Below are 20,487 nucleotides of genomic sequence, written 5' to 3'. Positions count from 1 at the left end.
GGAGGAACCAGCAGCAGTTTTATGTTTTGGACAATTTACACTCCCCCAATGCTATACAATGACCTTTCTTGTTTCATCGTCCTTTTCATCAAACTCATCCCTCTGCTCCTCCATGCCCCACCCCACCCCACCAACACTCTGTCCTCTTCTCCAGTGTCTCCTTACCGTTCTTTATCCCCCTCTCCTTCCTGCGCTCCGCTCTCTTCTTTCCCTGCTTTCACTTTTCCCTCTTGATTTATGTTTCCCCTCCTTCACCCACTTCTCTTATTTCTGTCAGCAGCACTTAAAAGGGACAAGGGGCGGATGCTTGTGCCCCACCTGGAGTCTATCGGTGCATGCCCATGTGCCCGTGATGCAGACCTCATAGTGGCCTTCCATTGTCCTTCGACTATCTTAAATCAGGATTAGAATGAGAGAAGATGCATCTTGTGCACGCTGGTGTCTGCATTTTTGGATCGCTGTGTTGGACATTTAGCCCATTTAGTCCATTTTACTGTATCTTGGTCCTTCACAACCACAGATCCCTCTCTATCCCTCCCCAGTTCCTGTGCCAAATTCCTTTTTGTATTCAACACGCAGACCAGCTGAGCTCTGGAGACCTTGTACTTGTGCATCTGTGTGTGTGGGTGCACACGTCACGTCCCTACATCCAGTGCATCCACAGTGCAATCTACCAGACCATCTGGCTGACTGCTTATGGAGACATTGATAGAGGAAGTGACGCTGAACGTGCCTGTGTGTGTGTGTGTATAATAAGAGACTGGGGACAATAGAGACATTTCCAGAAGAATTTCCAAAAAAGGAAATCTCAGAAGTGAAAACAATATGCTCTACTGCTCTATAGCACTATGCAAATGCATAGGGCCCCTGAGCCACCAGAGGGCCCCAAAGCAGCATGTCTTTTAAATGTCTAACTGTATCACTAGCTGTCTCATGTGGTCATTAAATCCCTCAAATGCTTAAAATATAAATAAATGTAGGATATACATAAAATAATCTACAATGATAAGCAGTGGCTGGTGTTTTTGTGGCATAATCGGATCAGCTGCCTCCATCTCACATTTAATACCACCACTGTGTTAAATATTATGCTGCCCCCCTGTGGAGAACTTTGCTTATTGCATGATAAGCATGTGTCATTGATAAAGATGTGGAAGTTGATGCAAAAACTACAGCAAATGTCCCATAAAATCATGTGAATGCTTTATCTGTAATCTGTAATCTCACATACGTCCACATGTTTTTGACAAACTGACAAACAAGCTCAGGGGAATTGTGGGTAGAAAGCAAACCAAAGCAAAATGAAATGTTAGTTATTGTGGTTAGAGGTTATTGTGTCTGAAGTGTATTCATCGCATGGGCTTGTGAATGGATGTGCATGCACTTATCTGTGTGTCTGTTCCCCTCTTTTTCTATTTACGTGTGTTGAACAACGTCTGAGGGTTGTATTGTTTTGACCATGTAACCTATTTAAGACCTGTGTAAATAATGAGCCGCCATTCTATACACTTGCAAGTCAGACAAATATAATAACATACTATACATAATATGGTAATAGTACACATCAATACAAATTCTAACTTAAATTACCAACGGTGACAAACTGATAAAAGCAATCACAGTTTTCACTCATATGTTTGGGACAAGCAAGTGACTTTTATCTGCATGTTTCTGGACTGTGGGAGGAAACCCACGCACACATGGCGAGAACAATGTCATTTATTATTTATGATCATTTCTATTTTGTTGCCCTGATTGCATATTAAACGTACGTTGCTTATAAGCAAGGAACATCTGTAATAACACTTTTATCATTTCTTGAAAGAAAGTTAAACAACCCTATTCTTTGATACCATGTCAGTGAGGGCACTGCAACACCCCCACCCTCTTGTACCTGTGTCTGTCTGGCTTATTATGATGGTCTGTCTGGCAGCCTGCCGGGCTGGTGGTCTCTCAGTGAACTTGTTACTGAAATCAGCAGCTGGCTGTGGTGTGCGGAGCATCAAGGGGGCCGCGCGGAGCTCGTCTGGAGCTCAGCCAGCCGACTTAACACTTGTCAACAGTTCTAATGAAAGTGGCCTTTTCCTTCATGGCCTCTTTTTCATTAGCCGGGTCAGAGGTCGCCACCAAAGGCTGTCTGTCTGTCTGTCAGTCTGTGTGGGTAGAAAGTTGAGGAAGACGGCTAAGGAAGGGGGTTAGAGAAGAGGATATAAGGGCAGAGGGGGGAGGGGAAAAACTCTTTGTGGCTACTTGACTCCATACGTTTCGTATCCTGAATGTCCAGCTTGTATCCTGTGGTTTTAGTGGGTGTATCTTTTCACATTTATACTAATGTTTTTAGGATTGAGCCTCAACCTTAGCATCTGAATCTTGAAATTCTACAGAACATGTGTGTTATTGCAGTTTTGGTGATTTTTGATGTTATTATTCTGCCTCTGTCTTTGGGAACAGAGAGGACGTAACATCATGTGTATGCTTCGTCCTCCCTCTGCAAACAGGCTCTGTCAAGTAATACTATCAGACCAGACAGAGAAGCGATTAAGTATGGGCAGGGACAAGAAGCATTTATCCTGTCAAACTGCTCAAGTACCAGGTTTTGAGCACGTCTTCGTGTTTTCACTCATACAACGGCTACTTGCCGTCCCCGGGTCAGACTATTCACAGACTATTCACACTCTGATATTGCCATTGGGAGCTGCATGATACTTTTAGTCACAATAGAGTCAGACTTAAGCTGCCGTTGGGGTTCTGCACATGCATCCCCCTCCCCAGCTTATACACAGAAATTATAGAATAAAAGAGTAAGAAAAAACGGGGCAAACCTCAGCACGCTTTAAAGTTCAAGGATGGAGCTCGACATGTTAAGCACTATAGCCACAAGCTGGAACAGAAACCACTGACAAGCTGAAAGTGGGCGTACAGCCAGAGGAGATTGACATACTTTATTCAATAAATCAATTCTCCACTAGTGCTTGTATATTGGGACAAATGAATAGCAGAATTGAGCACTGTGTGGGGAAACACAGAGAGAGTCATGTGGAGCTGATCGGCTTGATCGGCACTGCGTGAAGTATCCCACTCCATCACAACCTAACTAGAATTCAGATGTTCTCGAGTTGACCTATCACTCTCCTTCCATTCCTCTCTCTGTTTTCCTTTATGCTGCCTTAACACAGATGTGGCCGACTGAGAAAAAGCAAGAAAGAGAATCAGCCAACATCCCTCTCCTCCTCCTCCTCCTCATCCTCTTTCCTTCACCCCGGCCTCTTGCACATGAAAGGGGCCGCACAAGGCCAATGGATGGCCGGTGGGGTGTGTGCTATGCGAGGGCCCCAGACCCAGACACAACACAACACACAGCTCTGCAGGCCACCGCAGCTGGGCTGGAATGTGACCTGTTCAGATTTTAATGCCAGACAAGGACCTGTGTGTGTGTGTCTGCATGTGTGTGTGTGGAGATGTCTGTAGTCGACTGTGAGGAGAAATTTTGATTCAAACGTGTCTTTGTGAGGAGATTTTGACCTTTTGAGGACATTTCGGCTGGTCCTCACAGCTTTAAAGAGCTTTGAGAGAATTAAGATTTTTGGGTTTAGGTTAAGGTTAGATTAAAGGGTTAGGTATTGTTCTGTGACGGTTAAGGTTAGGGTAAGGGGATAGGGAACGCATTATGTCTATGAAAGCCCTCAATGAGAATGCTGTACAAGAATGTGCGGGTGTGAAATACAAGTAGAGAGAGAAGGGCATACATGGAGGGATGTCAATTACAGAATGTCAGATTCACAGGCCACAAGAGTCTTTTTGTCTGTGGCAGACGGACATAGCACAGTATAAAAAAGAACACTGTAATATTTTCTAAATCACCTTTATTTTTTTCTCTTTTTCATCCTTCAAATTACTCCATACACTGAACACTAAAACATATGTTGATAAAATAAAAAATATGTATGTTTTATATATATATATATGTATATATATATATATATATATATATATATACACTTTATGTATATATGTATACTGGAAGTCCACTGGCTGTAGCTCTATAAGAAATATATCAAGAAAAAAATAAAAAATAAATATGACATACAGAAGAGCACATACATATATCCTATGTTGTAAATGAAAACTTGTCAAAATAGCTTAAAAAAAGAGCTTATTCTGATTCTGGTAAATGAAATGAGGCGTCACATCACATTGCATTATACTGAGCTTAGAACAGTTGCTATACACTGTCTATTTTGATGGCCCTGCATAAAGACAAGTCAAATATCAAACCACACTGCTAAAGGAATTAGATTGGAGTAATGAAAGCTATACATTATCATTATTATTACGATAATAATAATGATAATAATCATAATCAGTAAACAGTTTCATAGATTAAATACTTTATGCAGGGTAAATGCATATTTCACATGACTTTTTCAGTGTCTTAGTTGTGTTGTACATGAAAACTATATAAATGTGATTCTAATAAGAAAAAAGTACATTTTTGACTGTGAATACATCATGAATTAAAACTGACAGAAATTATCCAAACAAACTATGAAAAACTATGACATGATTATCAGATTTGTTTAGTCAACTGAGCAATAAGGGACAAAAGAGAGAAAGAAACAGCTTTACAACTGGAAAGACAACCTGCAATGTCACAGATAAGTTACTAGATCTGTGTTCCCTTGCAGTCAGGCAGACTGGTGAGGTAAGTGGAGCATGTACTGTGATTATCTGAAAACAATGTGACGGATTTTCAGTGATTGCGAGATTTTAAGAGACTCTACCGTGCGGCAGAGAAATCTTAAAGAAAATCACAGGTTTTCTTGTGGATAAACTCACGTAACTTCCTGATTCTGCGAGTGCTGGAGGCGCCTACAAAGCTGTCAGGCTGCAGTATGGCCATCCCATTTTGAACATCTCCCATAATGATGAGCTGCCCTTTGGTGACAGTGATGTTGGGACAGGGACAGTTCCAGTCCATGTTCAGAAGAGTCACCTCCAGCGGTTCCTTGCCAAAGAACTTCAGACCCATCTTCTCATCCTTCAAGATCTCCTCCACTGTCACCAGCGCATGGCCTGACTCTTGCTCCTCTGTCAGTTCAGTCACACGCCCCAGGATCACAAAGTCACTCTTGCAGAAACTGCTGACCATCTTGCCCCGGGGTTTACACATCTTGCAGTTGTGATTCTTTGGAAAAGGACACATCTCTTCACAGGCCTCTTTGGATTCAAAGTTGTTCTCGTTGGCGCCGCAGCCTCCGTAGACAAAAGACTGGCACTTCTTGAGGCTGTTGCTGTACGCCCAGCGAGGCTCATACGCCTTGCAAGGCCCTTGGATGCTTGGTAGGCTACAGGGAGCTGCGAGCTCTCCTCCACATGACAGCATGCAGGCTTCATAGGTGTCGAAATGGTTGCGGTTTTTATTGCACTGGCTGTAGGTGAAGGTGAAGCAATTGTTCCTTTTTGGTTCGTAGTACCAGCTCATGCTCTCGTCACCACAGTCATCCGTGTCTGGGCTCTTGAGGCACTCTTCAGCTGGGAAAGGCAGGTTGGTACTATTCCCTTCTGCGCTCTTACCTTTCATTTCCCTCTTGATCACTGCCAAGGGGAAGTGTGATGACACGCTTCCCCCAACATTCTTGGCAGTGCATGTATAAATGCCGGCGTCCTGAAGTTGTGCATTATATATGACCAGCTGGCCAATGTTAGTCACCACAGTGTTCCCACGTACATGATTAGGTCTCATTATGGTGTTCTCTTTGCCCTTCAGCTGTTTCTCCCAGGTAACTTGCGGACGAGGCTTCCCCGACACCTCGCACAGGAAACTAGCTGTCTCTCCAACAAAAACAGCTTGTTCGCTGGTGCCGCTGTGTATCATGGGTAGTTGGATGTCAGCTGGGAGGGTGGTCTGTCGGGCAGTGGTGGGGTGTGCGGTGGTCTCTGCAGGGATTGGGCTGGTGTTTGGCCAGGTCAGGTGATACCTGTAGATAAGGTGAATAACAAAGGAATTAGTCAAACGCTCCAATAAAAACTGTAAGCTTGACATCCATACTGAAAAACGCACAACTTTACCTCATCAAACAAAAACAGAAAGTAGATGATCTAAAATACTTAACATGTTACCTGCAGGTGACCTCAGAGATAGAGATACCCTTGGAACAAGCCTCAGCATCCATGTAGCACTTGTTATAATATGTCATGCCATCAGATGCACACGTGAAGTGGGGCTCCCTCTCACAGCGATCACGGCACTTACAGACAGGCTGACTGTCCCAGATGTCACACTCGGACCCCTGCTGGGAGCACATGAACTTGTCGCAGGTGGCACCCTTTGGCATTCCAATGGGTCCCCTGTTGCCCTTGATGTCAATATAACGCGCGGCCACACAGCTCTTGTTGCCACACACATTAGGGCAGCACTTCTCGAACGACTCACAGTCCTAGGGTTGGAGAAAAAAAAAGAAAAGAAGATTTTATCAAGTTCTCAATTTTTTTAGGCATTTCAAATAAGAAATTAAGTGTGGCATAACATTCCCTCTGTTGAATCCCTGCCTGTGGATATACCCCTGCCCCCCGCAGAGCTAGTAATTTGGTTTTGGATTGTGTCCATTTTCCCTGAATGTGTAACCAGGTCCACCTCCAAAATAAAGAGCTGGATCACTGAAATCAGGGAGGACTCTTTGTCTAAAGACACTGGAGGGACTAAAATCTTCTGTTCTCTTCTGTATTTTAATATGAAACTGCATGTTGTGTGAATGGCTGCTGGATAAAATAAAAATGAGAGTTTTTTTTAAATGCATACAGTGTGGGTGGGTTTATATTGACATAACATGAATGTTTTGGGTTTTTTGAGTTTGGTTCCTGCCTGTTGCTTTAGTAAAAGAAAAAAAAAGAAATGCAAAAAAAGCAGATATTGGCGGGAATAATCCATCCTTTATGCTGTTAAACATTTAGACAGGCTTTGTCATGAGACCCTGGTCTACCGCAAGGACATGACAGAACCTGCTCTTCAGAGTCATACACTGAGGACAGACTATGTCCAAGCTTCATATAAAACTATAGACAGACACACACTCACGTCATATTGTTGCTGCTTTAACCCTGACAATAATAATAATTACATGTTTTAGCTCTTATGTTTGTAATAATTACATGAAGAAAATAATAAATTCGTTATTTGGACTCTGTTTTTAAGTAATCATTCTCATTTTATGCATGATGATGATGATGAATCAACACTTTTATACCATTTGTCCATAGATAAAATGATTTTTATGACATACCTATTCATGTTATACTCGTGTATAATGGAAATGACTACACGTTTCACACGCATCAGTGGCAGGTGAACCACTCACCTGGTCAGATTCACACTCGCGCATACAGGTGCTCATCGCATCCACCCACAGGTTGGGGTTCAGTTCGTTCGGGCACAGACCTGCGTGAGAGTACACCACTTTTGCCACCGACATCGGCATCGGCATCGCGCTGACACGGCGTCTGTCCATGTAGAGGAGTAAAATATAACAGTGTCCCACGAGAAACCAGATCCAGCGGGGGAACAGCATCCACCACATGTCGAGCGCGTAATGCAACCAACAAAAGACACCAGGGAGGAAAAAGAAATCCAGCGAAGTCACAGCTTTGACTAAAGACAGAAAAACAAACAGTCTACACTCTCTCCAAAAAAAAAAAAAGAGTCCTAAGCGGTGGAATCAGAAACAGCGAGCAGGCGAGAGCGGCGTCGATGTGGAGAGCTCTTCAGGTTTAGTAGTAGCGAGAGATGAAGGCTGCGCTGCGCTGCGCAAAAGCCCACTTTGCATCTAACGCAGTGAATTACAGTGACCCAGCGAGACCCAGCTGGGTTACAGTTATGATCAGCTTAGAAGAAAGTTCTCCCACAGTTTGCAGGGGCTGTTTCATAAAGGACTGGGGAGAAGACACCTGTGTGTTGAAGGCGCTGCTGCCTTAACCCTTAGTTTGCAAAGTGGCTGCAAGGGAGGTTCATTTATTTACCATGTTATAACTGGGGGGAGATTTTAACATTAGTGCACAAATGAAACACTATGATAATGGTCTCCACTGATTTATAAATACTACATTGAAAAAGTAGAAAAAAATAGAGCTATATATAGTTGCACCTCCTTATTCACACAGTCAGAGTTCAACAACTTAAGAGCAGTTTTATGTATCAATATCATTTTGTGTTTTTCCTCATGGAATCGGATTAAAACCCATTTCTAAGATGCTGCATTATAAAACTGGCTTTGCTCTCCACCAGAACGAATGGCTACTAATCTCCAGAGGATGGCACCAAACTCACTGACCCTTTACTTCCTCCACAGAATATGTTGTTTTATTATATTTTATTATATGATACTACTAATATATGTGGTATTTAAAATGATTACTTTAAATGGTTGAGGCCTACATTGTGGATAACAGATTCCCCTCAACTTTTTCTGTGTTTTTTTTCTCTGCACCATCCAGGAAGGGACCTAAAACTTGGCATTTCCTGTTGCCAGCTGGTGGCGCTATAGCTGAGTCAATATTCACATACACTCTTCGGGCCAGGGCTCTTATCACACATGTCAAGTTTGTCTTGAACAATGTGCAGTGAAGTTACAGGAAAATAAAAAAATTCATTTCCTGTTGCCTGTAGGAGGCGCATTGAATCTGAGTAAATAATGTTTACTCAGGCTGGGACTCTTCTTAAACTTGCCATGGAAATCCCATTTGACATTCTATGATACTTTCAACAAATTTCTTTAAAAAACGTGTCGCCAAAAATGATTAAATAATTCAGAATGGCGACCCAGGCATTGACAGCTGTAATCAAAGCAAACACAATAGGCCTTGTGGTCTGCTGTGGCGCTTGGTCTCTAACAATGACAGTGGTATGGAAAAGTGTTTTTTAGTTTGGTTTGTATGGTTGTTGATTGGTAGCAGGCCATGACTCCACTTGATACTGACACAAGGGAAGGTCTATGGTGCCACAGAAGGCAGCTTCGGTGCTTCACTCTCTGATACAGTTTCTGTTTTTGGGACTTTCCGTGATCTGATACCTTCAGGAGGAACTTTTAAACACGAGACACTCCGCTGGTCAGACCTTTCCTCTGCCATTCATAGATCTAGTAAGGTTATTGGAGCTTCTCGCTGGAGGAGCGGCAACTCTCAGTGGGACGTGCAGGAGATGCAAGACATGACAGACAAGCAAGAGACCCACACAATCAGCTCTGGATCCCCCATGGATGTGCATTCTCCCAAATGCTCTTCTCCCTCTACCAACAACTTCACCTCAAGTGACCCTTCTGTTAAACTCCTGACGTTTGCAGACTATACAACTGTCACAGACCTCATCAGAGACAGTATCAAGTCTGCAAATAGAACTGAACATAAGACTTAAGACTGTGGAAACAATGGCTTTGTCTCCACAAATCCCCCCCATTGCATTACAGGTTTCTGGGATCCAGCAGACGATGTGTGTACCAACTCAGGAAGTTCAACCTGCCACAGAGTTGCTGATCTGCTGCGATACAGCAATAACCCAGTCTGATTGCTGTACTTCCATCACTGTCCACTTCGGATCAGTCACCAAACAAGACAAGAACAGACTGCAACAGACAATAAGCTCTACAGAGAGTTGTGTATAACTGTAAACTGTCACGGCCAGGTTCTCCATTTTCTCCTAAATTAAAAGTTTATCAGAGTAAGTTGTTCCTTACATGAACCAAGGGTCTAAGGACAGAGCCATTTGCATCATGATTGCTTTGTGTATTCGGACTATAATGTAAATATAATGATCCCCATGGTCAAGCCAATGAGCATGAGGAAGTAACCAGCGAAGGACAAAAGAAGTAGGAGAAAGGGAAAACGCTCCTTGGTGTCGTCATTCCATTGGCTCCTCTGCTGAAACTGCCTTTTAATGTGTTTCTTGAGGCAGCGAACAACAAAAGCTTCCACAACTGCATCTGGTTCGAGCAGCATGTACTTCAGCTGGTCTCCATACTTCTTCTGAAGCTCTTCAATGACGGCCTTAGCCAAAGACTTGGCTTTTCGGATGTGAGGGACGTTTTCTGCAGCCACAGTAATTCCTTTCCGTGATTTAAACACCACACGAGAGATGTGGGAGGATATCTCTTTGTCAGAAAGTCCCTTGATTGCACCAGTCCTCTTAAAGATATGAAAGACCACCATGGCAAGGAACAGGGTGGCATGCGCCTCCTTTTCATTTAAAGATGGATGTATCTTGAGTATCTTGTACTCTTTAAGCGGTTTGGAAGACAGACTTAACTTCATGATGGCTGTAGATCTCCGTTTAAGCAAAAGCTGTGTTGTTTTGATTCACGTTATAAGAATGTGGAGTAACTATTCAACTCGAGTGGGCCTATTAAGTAACTCTTAAACTTAAGAATAAAAGATAAAAGGAACAGGTGACATCACACACGACACTCCCACATGCTATGCAGCATGGCCACAGCAAGCCTGCTGGAAGTTTGAAATGAGAGGGAGGGTGAGGGTGGAGTGATGGTAGGAGAGGATGGGACGGATGGGACTGAGGAAATGAAAGGAGCTTTTATAGAGAGGAAGAATCCGCAAGGATTAAGGAATGAGGATGAAAATGAAGAACTTCAAACTGAGCTGCGTTGAAAAACTTTGAATTGTGGAAGAAGGATGAGAGGAGGAACTTCAACCTGTGATTTGGAACTTTGAACTGTGGAGGGCAGCATTACCCCTTTCACTAAAACCGGCCGGAAATTATTATTAGAAGAGTCTCAACTTTGAACAGAAAACAGCATCTTTTGGACATTATAGATATCAGCTGTCGATCACACTGTGTCATAGTTAGTTCATAGATAGTTCATAAAAATCATCTATTTTCCTCATTTTCCTACACAGTGTGAATTTCATTTAGTCAGTGACACGTATGAAAATATAGAAACTGCTTAAATTTCCATGTCCATCAATAATGGCAACTCAAACACTGAGTCCCTGCTGAGACCAAAGAGGCCCCCATGTGTTCTCCTGACCAAACCCTGCAGTCTAGTCTGGTCTGCTCTCTCTGAGTTCTCGCTGAAAACACACTGGCTGGCAGAGCACACACAAACAAAAACCTAAGACACACACTCAGGTAAGTTTCAACTTCCCACAATAAAACTAAAGAGTATATTCCAAACAATCACATTGTTCAGCTGGTAATACGATGGCTTTTAATACGAACACACACACATAGGCTCTTAAATGTATTGAAAGGCAAAAACACATTCAAGCTGTATTTTCAGTGTCTGCGCTCACACTCATCCCCCCTGGCCCCGCACCCCTAACCTTACCCCTTAGGACCCTGCATTCTCTGCATAGCCAACACTGGGGCTACGGGGCATGTCCAATATCGAATAAAACCACGCAGAGGACCTCATGCAGGGCATTCCGACTGTCTATCTGCCTTGAGGACATGTATTGTCTGAAAACAGACCTTGACTTTGACCTTCTCTGCACCCTCCCCATCTTTCTGAACTCAGTTGAAAACAAGTGAGAGGGGCCATGTGATGTCTCCGTCGGTGTTTATTTTCAGTTGTCTCGCAATATGGAGATTGGTGATATAAGTTTTGATGTTTTTGGACATTTGGACTTGTGTGAGCTGGTGTTCATCATGTCAGTGCAGTTGAATCATGTATTGCACCTTCTTTTAAGCTTCTTTTAAGAGAGAACTAAAATTCTCCCATTGGCCTGAGCACACATCAAGTGTATTTTTTTACCTTTTTATGAACTTTTTGGACATAAACACTGACCTCGTCAGGACCAGTATTCCTCTTGGTGACCGAAACCTTGTTCTAATAAGGAAGAGCCTTATTTCTGAGGAAGTGGGCAGGTTTAGGGCTAAGATATGAACTGTGGTTAGGTTAAAGTTGGGTTAAGGCATTAACTGATTATGGTTAAGTTTAAGATTAAGGCACTGCATGTGCAAGTGTTGGAAGAAGCAAAATCATGGTTTAAAAGCTGAGTTGAGTGGCTCCTCGCACTGGGTTCCATACTAATTCATTTACCTGTAGTGGATATGTTGAAATAAATACAGTCAAGTTCAACAGCATGGTATGAATCACAGAATGGCAGGATTTATATATTTAAGCTACTGTACTTTAACAGCTTCCACTATATTATCTGTGAATTTACAGCGTCAAGCGAGCGTTTGAGTTGTAAATAAGTAGCAGAGTATATTAGATGTGTGCACCATAGGGCCATCGTCCAATCATTCTGTCTCCTTAGTTAAAATGCTCCTCAAGGGTTCTTGACCGTGCACCCTTGTCCACGGCTCCTTTTACCGACGCCTGAGGCCTGTGGAGCAGATTCAAAACAATGGAAATGTTATGACTGTTCATACTAAGCTGATTAGAAGTGTCTCACTCCAGAACAAAGGAGAGAGACACGTCCAGCCACAGCAGGGCGCTAAGCTGATTCTTCAGCCCCAAGTCTAGACACACAACCCAACATGCCGATGGACAGACATGTGAAATGTATAGATCCCGATGTTTATACATTGCTTGTTCCTACATTGACGATACACATCACTAACTTTCTAACACACATTTACGCAATATCTGTGCTCTCCAGATCGCACAGTCTGAACATCTGCTCACCACATGAACACTTGTACTCGTTTCTCCGAAAAGGTTAAGGATTTCACAGATCCACGAAAGCGTCAGTATGACCTTAAATTACTTTGTTTATGTTCTTTAAATCAGAAAGGGAACATAACAAAATGTACAACGTTGGCTTGCTGCTCAAATGCAGGTCAGGAGAGAACAGACAAGACAAAACTACAGCTGGAGCGTGCAACAATATTAAGACATGAAATAGAGAACATTTTTGGAGGGCATGGAAGATCCTAATGCACCTAATGAGTAGTAATACACTTGCATGTTCAACTAATAGTTTAAAGAAAGTCTACACCAAAGAGTGAACATCTGCAAAGTAAGAACAGTTTAATTTTCCTGTCGTTTCATTGACAAATAAGTAATGTATATCATCTTTATGTAATCTATATAATAGTACAGCAGTACAATTCACAGTCTAGAACGTTTCATGGGTGCTTTGTGTTATCAGTTATACTGTGACCTGTTTGCAGCTGCCCCACTTTACACAACATTGCTGTTGCATGTTGTTACCATTAGTTTCCAACCTTATTTATCGAGACAATCTCAATGTATACACTTCTTTAAGAAGAAATAAAACAACACGTTTTCCCATGAAAGATGATTTATCCATTCATTCATCTCCTTGTCTGAGGCCAATTTTATTAGCAGTTTATTAGAATTACTGTGCAGGTAGGATCTTCTATAAATATGGATTCTGCCTCTGAACACTGTTACATTTGAACCTGCAATAGTTTTGGTTAAATAATGAAATTATTAGGTCAAAAGAAACAAGTAAAACTGATAATGATTGAATAACGATTATATTCGTCCGACGCGTCTTACTGTGTGATTTCAAACTGATAAGAATGGATGTAATCTAGCTAAGAATTATACATCATCGCTCAGTCCCTAATAGTTTTATTGATTATCGAGCACTTGCTGCATTATCTTGCACAGCTGATGTGTTTCTGTGTAAAGATGAAATGGGCCAAAAATATAAACAGTGCATAGTAAAATTCTTGTTCTTATATGAATGGAATATGCACAGAAAACCCATCATATGAAACTGGCCAAACTACAGTCAATATTTGCTGTTGTGCTCCCTCTAGTGGCTCACTCAGCAAAAGACATACTGTATATTTTAAACCCATCATCTGATAATAATCCCTTTCATTCAAAATTAGACAGGGCTTTGATAAACTTAAGCTTTCCAAAGACACAAGGCTGGTTAGAGAGGCAAAGACGGGCGAGATCACGTCGTTTACCATGCTTTATCAAAGAACAGATACAGGTTTCCAGAACAAAAACACACAACATAAACAGTGCCTAAGACTCAACTGTATATAAAAATATTAGACTCTGAATGCATAGGTTAAGTCAAACTGTATTCTGCTTTTTCTAGAACAGTAAGCAACCCCGACAAATACAGTATTTGTCATCTCCTTCCCACAGAATCAAAAGACCTTCCTATAAAACCCCCATGTTAAACATGCTACTGCTCTCACTCACCCATGGTCACAAATGACCTGAGGGGAGTGTGTTTTTGTCTCCCACATTCTCAACCAAACTCTTGCCTTAAACGTGTGGCACAACTTCACTGCATTGAACAAAAGTGGGAACATAAAAATAAGCACTCTCTGCAGTCACACGGCGAACTTTCTGGAAACACGCATTCCCACCCCTCACATTGCACCTGGCTTCAACAAAAGCATCTGCCTACATCTCCTACCATTCTTGCAAACGCAGCAGGCTCTTTGACACAAAACACAACAGGCCTAGCTGGTTATAAAAGAATTATACAAATGAATAACAAATATATCAGAAACCATACAAACACAGTAAGAGCTTCAGGTGTACAATTGAAAAGTAAACAGTTAGCACTGGGTAAGAAACCTATGATTGTATGACGTAATGAGCAATCTAGTGCACTGCCTACAACCAATGAGACCCAGCACTGAGAATTAAAGGAATAAAAGCAGCATAAACAAAATCATTGTGTGAATTAAATTCCTAATATATAAGTTTTAAGTTAAGTTAAGTACCAATAATTGTGTCTGCACTTAAGACAGATACCAACTCCTCTATTTAAGGTACCAGGAAACATCGACAGAACACAAATTAAAAGGTTCTTTAATAAAAAATACATTTAGCACTATACTGGCCTCAACAAACAAACTGAAGCCATAATGATATTCTATGTTGTTTGCAGTGGCACAGTGCAAGAGAGATCAGGAATAATCATTTGGATTAGTGTTGGAGGAACATGGAAGCACTCAATCATTAAAACAAGATCATGCGCTGTAATATGTTTCTTTCCTCTTAAAATGTGGGGAAAAAAATAAATTGAACAAGGCTCCACTCAAGCAGTGACCGCTTCTTCTTTTTTTTCCTGCAATCATTATCTATGCTGGCTAGATTAGTTTTTGGTTTTGATTCTAATTACAGTTACACAAATAGACAGCGACAGAGAATTGTCAACTGAGGTCTTAATTTATATGATAAATTAAACGTGAGCCTCATGCACAAACTTTGCTGGGACCTTTTGACTCCAATGTGTTTCTCTTACGAAGAATCAACATGACTCAAAAACCGAAAAAGACAAGATTTGACAGTTAGTTGACAGTTAAAATGTGAAGCTAACTGAATGGAGTAACACGCCCTACAGAGCACAAGTGATACTGCATTATTAGTATTTAAAGAGAAAACAAGATGATTTTTCCTTTTCCACAGTGTATGACTGAATTACTTAAATATAAAGGAAAACCTGTACTCCAACTCAAATGTATCCATTCATGCATGGATACAGAATAAAGTATTCCACATTTGTTCTTAGCAAATAAATTATAACTAGTCCAAAGTTATCCAAATCTTGCCTGCTGTGAGCTCACCATGACTACGAGGCCAGCAACAGGTGCAAAGGTTTATGCCTAAAGCATGTATGAATGTGTGTACACCAGCTAGAATATCTGAAATGCGTCAATCTGTTAGAAATCCAGGTGTCTGTGTGCACGTGCACTGTGCTGCAACTCGTCCTGTTCTCTGGACTAAGGGTGAGGTGATCTTATCAGTGAGAGTTATGCAAAAACTTCCCCTCATCCTCTGCTCCCAGTCTCAACAGACCTTGTTTTCCACTGTGACCAAAGTTCACATCCGGTATAGGGATGTGTCCATATAAGGCTATTGCAGAATCCCGTTCAAGTCCAGTCCATGAAAAAAGCAGGAAAATGTCCCCCTCTATTGTCCTACTACAGCCTTGGCACAAAGTGCAGCAGGAGGCGAGAAAACAGACAATGAGAGGGACCCAAATACTTTCTCACAAAACAGAGTATACCATGCATCAGTAACCGCTTACAACTGGTTGGGTACACTAAGCAGCAGGAGGGCCAGAGGAGGACAGTACAATAGCTACAGAACGTGGGGGAAAAAAGAAACCCCAATGAGAAAATTGGCGAAACACCAAATCCAAACAAAGCTGTAACAAGGGATTTGGGCAGGCAACTAGTTAATGGTTGCTGGAGGGTGGCTACTGAAGCCCATGTAACACAGAGAGACCTCAAGCTTGATGCTAGCTCTAGTAGGTGAGGCGGGAGGCCTTCATGTTGTAGCAGGGTCTGTCTGTTAAGCCCCCGGTCCCAGAGAAAAGAGAAAGGCCTTCTGCTTTCTCCAACACAACCTCGAGCTCCTGAAAGTCCTGCAGCCGAGCCACGTCTTTGTCCTGGATAGGAAAGAAACAGTTTTGCTTAAATGTCAGTAAATGCCTGTGACCACACACTAAAACTTTTCCTCATGTGTAAAATATTAAATTAAGATGAGTGGAAAAACCAGCCCAAGTGGCTTGTGCCATGAATGTTACCTTGTATAAACATGAAACTGGGTGACAACATGAACTAATGTCCACTCTACTAACGGTTGGGTTCGGGTCCCATACCTTTCTTAACATTGTGTTTGGCAGCTTGCGGATCTTCTCCACATGCTCAGCACTGATATCCAACTCACGACAACAGACCCTCAGAAGGGAGCGGTAGGTGAGCTCCTGGCGGTCCAGCTCTATCTCAATGAAGTCGTTCTCCCGTGCATTTGGGTTCTGGATACGCACCTTGAGCACCAACTCTGGAGAGCAAACCACAGTGAGAAAACTCTATTAACAAATGCTTACAGAAAAACATTAATATAGCCCTCGCGTAGTCACAAGTGCATCTAAACTTATGCTAACTCACGTTGTTGTTAAAATGTTTCAATGAATGCACTGCTGTCTCTGCTAGTAAGCAGCACTATATTTACGAATAGCATGTTGTGGTTCAGCGGTTGCAAACACACTGGCTAAATGACTGTTGTTGTGTCTGTAATACATACCTGAGAAACAGTGACTACTCAGACATGACAAATGAAAGCCTACTCTACCACAGGCTTCACCACTGTACACTTACATGGATTTCAAGTAGCACCAACATGATTTTCCAATGATCACTTTCTCTAGTCCCTGTGTGGACAGGGAGGATGTAAACACCTAAACATGCCATTTCTCTCTCACCTTGCACATTGACAGGGAAGGTGCTGGTGAAGAAGAAAGGCTGGAAGGCTGGCATGGTCCCACTGGCCTGGCTGTAGCTCAGTTGTTGTGGAATCGACTGCTGTCTGCTCATGGTTGGATTAGTGTTGGCCACTGGAGCTGGGACCTGGTTCCCACTGTTGCTGGCCAAGCTGGGTGAGGCCAGTGGAGGTGAGCAAATGGTGCCATTGTGTGCCACTGTATGTGGGTAGTCAGCATGGTTGACAAGGTGTGGTTCAACTGATAGGTCCATGGGCACTGTGCAGTTAACAACAGCATGGTTGTGGGGCGAGGCTGAAGTGGGTGACATGCCGTTTTGCTCAGTCACAGGAATGAAGTCCCCAGTCGGGGCTTGGCTGAGAGGAGCAGTGTTTGTGGGGAGTGTGGGACAGTCAGAGACTAGGCTCTGTGATATCTGAGGCTCATGGGTTGGAGAAGCAGAGCCTGAATCACTCTGTATGTCCTCCACATGTTCTCCAGAACCATTCTGTGTAACTTGCTGTGCTAAGACCTCAGACTTGTTGTTCATCTTGGAGTAGATGAAGGGTGGGTTAGACAGGTAGTTGGGAATGATTGGCAATTGGGGCTCTTTGACTTCAGGCACTTCCTCCACCTCAACTGTAATGGTAATTGTGTGAGGGAGGAAGGAAGAGAGAATTAGTTCCTTAGAAACAACTCGGGGCAAAAACACAAACAGCAAAAAGGGGGTCAGATGTGTGCAGTTTACCTCCTAACAGTCGTTTGATCTCTGGTTTGGATGTGAGTTGTGAAGCCAGCTCATCCTTAGCCGTGAGGATTTCTTTGTCAGCTCCACAACTGAGCAAGTAGGACACTATGTGCTTATGGTTCCTCTTACATGCCCAGTGTAGACATGTCCTGGAGGGATTATTAAAGACAGAGAACAAACCTTAATGAACCGAAACACAGCAACATGTGAATTTATTTACAAGTTGACCTCATTTGAGGACTGGCATCATCATACTTCTTCCTAAAATTATACAGGATGTGTATTTAAACAAGGAAGCTGGAGTCACTGGTCAGTGACACTGACACTGAATATGTAAGAGAATTATCCCCCCTGACTCAAAAGTTTAGTGAACTGAAACAATCATACGTTCACTGATTACACACCACATACATGTTGCATACGTCCAAAATCACTTTGTAGTTTTAATTAAGTCACTAAACAGTACACAGTAGTAATTAGAACGGACTTGTCAAGCAGTTTTATTCTGGTCATACCTGTTGTATTAAGAGATACGATGAACTTCAAACTTATACAAACCTATATACATACTAGCAAACAAGGCATTTACTTGTCATCTGGATGGGAACTAAAACACGTGGCAGGTCAGCTTGACTAATTGAACCTTGCCCTGGCTAACAAGATTACACAGAGCGTTTTAATCCCTGACAAATTCATATTACTCTGACAGAACTTTTACATAAAACGCCAAGCATTGAATATTTGCATATCAACACACGTTGTCGTGCGTAATGGAGGACACGTTTCAAAACACTCACCATCCATTAATCTCGTTCTGTGAGTTAACATTTACACCGCTCTCCACCAGTGTCCGCACTTCGTCGATGTCCCCAATGGCAGACGCCTCTCTCAGTCGCTCCTGCAATTCTTTATCCAACGAACTCGTAGACATTTTGGTATAAACAACTAGCGCTGTGAGCTCATAGGAAACAGAAAAACCTCTCGGGTTGGGCTGTCAATACTGATCGCCTCACGAATTTCCTGCCGATGACACACGGGTCACTAATTATAGCCCTGCTACCTAGCATCAGCTACCCGGCTAACCTGTCCACTAGCTGGATTGGAAAGGCAATAGCTTGATCTTTGCTGCTAGCTTGTGGCATAAAATCGCTTCGGCTGACGAAATTTCGCGTTGTTGGTCGGAATCGGTGGCGATTACAATGCGGCAAATGCTGTCCTTGCCATGTATGTGTTTGTAAGCTTCTCTTTGCACACTCGACCGACACATCAGCGGCATTAGGACTCAGTCAGCGAACTGGCAAACACCGCTCCTCAGCGGGGGACATGTTTAAATGTGACAACAGTGGATCCAAGCGTTAGTTCCCATGTTATTATGCCCTGTACTTTGTTTCCCTTGTACTGAACTAAACTCGTATGTAAAACATGAATATATATAGATATATCTATCTATATATATATATCTATATATAAGATGTGGGATATATCAGTGGCGTGCACAGACATTTGGAAGGGCAGGGGTGAAAATTAAAAGGGCACCTACTGTGCACTGTTGGGGCAGGCACCAGTGTGCAGTAGTTAGAAATTAGTATATAATTTCCCACAATATGACACACTTGGGTTGTCCGGCTTCCTCCCACAGTCCAACAACATGCAATATGGGGATTAGGTAAATTGGACATTCCAAATTGACCATAGGTGTGAGTGTGAGAGTGAATGGTTATTTGTCTCTATGTGTGAAGCCCTGCGATGGACTGGCAAACTGAGATTGGAACAGCACCCCCGCACTCCCTGGTGGAGGATAAAGCCAGTTTAGGGTTTGTATGAAGTCAGTAAAATGGATTTAAGAAACATTTTCATGATTATGTACATACTCTTTAAGAACTAAAATGCAACAAAGAGGTGACATATCATCTAGGGTAGTGACATTAGCATTGACATGTAGTGAGTAGATCAAATGACGGGATAAATGGAAGCTGTAGAAATCAGTTAAATTCCCAGAATTAACTGATGGTCCCTTAATTTGACTGGTATTGTATTGAGCCGAGTATTACTGCGGAGGTCGGTGGGCATTTTCAGTAAAAACTTTTAATAAATAAATAAAATAACATAAACATGTTTGTTGAGTATTTTTGTTTTTAATTACGTGGTGAATTTGGTCTTTTACCTCCAGATACTTTACCCATTTTTTTATGCATTATATACATTCCTTGGAGACAGATGATCGCCACAGGCAGAGGTCAAAAGAAGATTTACATTCCTTGGACTAATGCAATTGGAAATTGAGTACTCGTTTCACATGTTTCTCCCAATAGTTTCCTGCAGACTGTACACCACTCAAGGTTTATAAGGTTGCCTTTTATCTGTCTGAATGTCTTTGATTTGCCATAAAAAAAGTAAAAGTATATGAGGGAGAAAAAAGTATCGAATGTTTGGAATGAACCAATCGATTTGATGTACAAAGGGGATAGTACTGCGGATAATGATAAGACATTAGTAGCAATAACTTAACTTGTCAATAATCTATTCACATTCACTTCCGGTTCAGAGGTCTCTGCTGCACTGGTCGAGTCTGAACCACGCAC

The 20,487-nt window shown here is 42.2% G+C and overlaps 2 protein-coding genes across 2 annotated transcripts; both read right to left on the bottom strand.

Moving 5' to 3' along the window:
• Positions 1–3,994: 3,994 nt before the first annotated feature.
• Positions 3,995–7,887, bottom strand: wfikkn2a (info WAP, follistatin/kazal, immunoglobulin, kunitz and netrin domain containing 2a). Its single transcript, XM_044050267.1, has 3 exons — positions 7,356–7,887; positions 6,121–6,437; positions 3,995–5,978 (listed from the first exon to the last, which is right to left on the bottom strand). Exons 1-3 carry the CDS (start codon positions 7,572–7,574, stop codon positions 4,799–4,801), a joined length of 1,716 nt encoding a protein of 571 aa, XP_043906202.1. The 5' UTR covers positions 7,575–7,887; the 3' UTR covers positions 3,995–4,798.
• Positions 7,888–13,886: 5,999 nt separating this feature from the next.
• Positions 13,887–19,253, bottom strand: ankrd40 (ankyrin repeat domain 40). The gene is made up of 5 exons (XM_044051641.1): positions 18,703–19,253; positions 17,906–18,054; positions 17,161–17,796; positions 16,558–16,739; positions 13,887–16,344 (listed from the first exon to the last, which is right to left on the bottom strand). Exons 1-5 carry the CDS (start codon positions 18,834–18,836, stop codon positions 16,201–16,203), a joined length of 1,245 nt encoding a protein of 414 aa, XP_043907576.1. The 5' UTR covers positions 18,837–19,253; the 3' UTR covers positions 13,887–16,200.
• Between the last annotated feature and the right edge of the window lie 1,234 nt (positions 19,254–20,487).

Source organism: Solea senegalensis, linkage group LG19, assembly GCF_019176455.1.
Source record: "Solea senegalensis isolate Sse05_10M linkage group LG19, IFAPA_SoseM_1, whole genome shotgun sequence".
Lineage (NCBI taxonomy): Eukaryota > Metazoa > Chordata > Actinopteri > Pleuronectiformes > Soleidae > Solea > Solea senegalensis.
The sequence above is the reverse complement of the archived record's forward strand: the minus strand, read 5'-3'. Positions and strand labels throughout refer to the sequence as shown.

What these genes read in the sequence shown, in the direction of transcription:
- ankrd40 (XM_044051641.1), bottom strand. Translation starts at nt 18,836, where the DNA reads ATGTCTACGAGTTCGTTGGATAAAGAATTGCAGGAGCGACTGAGAGAG. An exon ending in CAGAACGAGATTAATGGATG is followed by an intron (nt 18,055 to 18,702) that starts GTGAGTGTTTTG and finishes TAATCCCTCCAG; the next exon opens with GACATGTCTACACTGGGCAT. An exon ending in CTTCCCTGTCAATGTGCAAG is followed by an intron (nt 16,740 to 17,160) that starts GTGAGAGAGAAA and finishes TTTGCTCTCCAG; the next exon opens with AGTTGGTGCTCAAGGTGCGT.
- wfikkn2a (XM_044050267.1), bottom strand. Translation starts at nt 7,574, where the DNA reads ATGTGGTGGATGCTGTTCCCCCGCTGGATCTGGTTTCTCGTGGGACAC. An exon ending in GCGAGTGTGAATCTGACCAG is followed by an intron (nt 6,438 to 7,355) that starts GTGAGTGGTTCA and finishes CTCCAACCCTAG; the next exon opens with GACTGTGAGTCGTTCGAGAA. An exon ending in ATCTCTGAGGTCACCTGCAG is followed by an intron (nt 5,979 to 6,120) that starts GTAACATGTTAA and finishes CCTTATCTACAG; the next exon opens with GTATCACCTGACCTGGCCAA.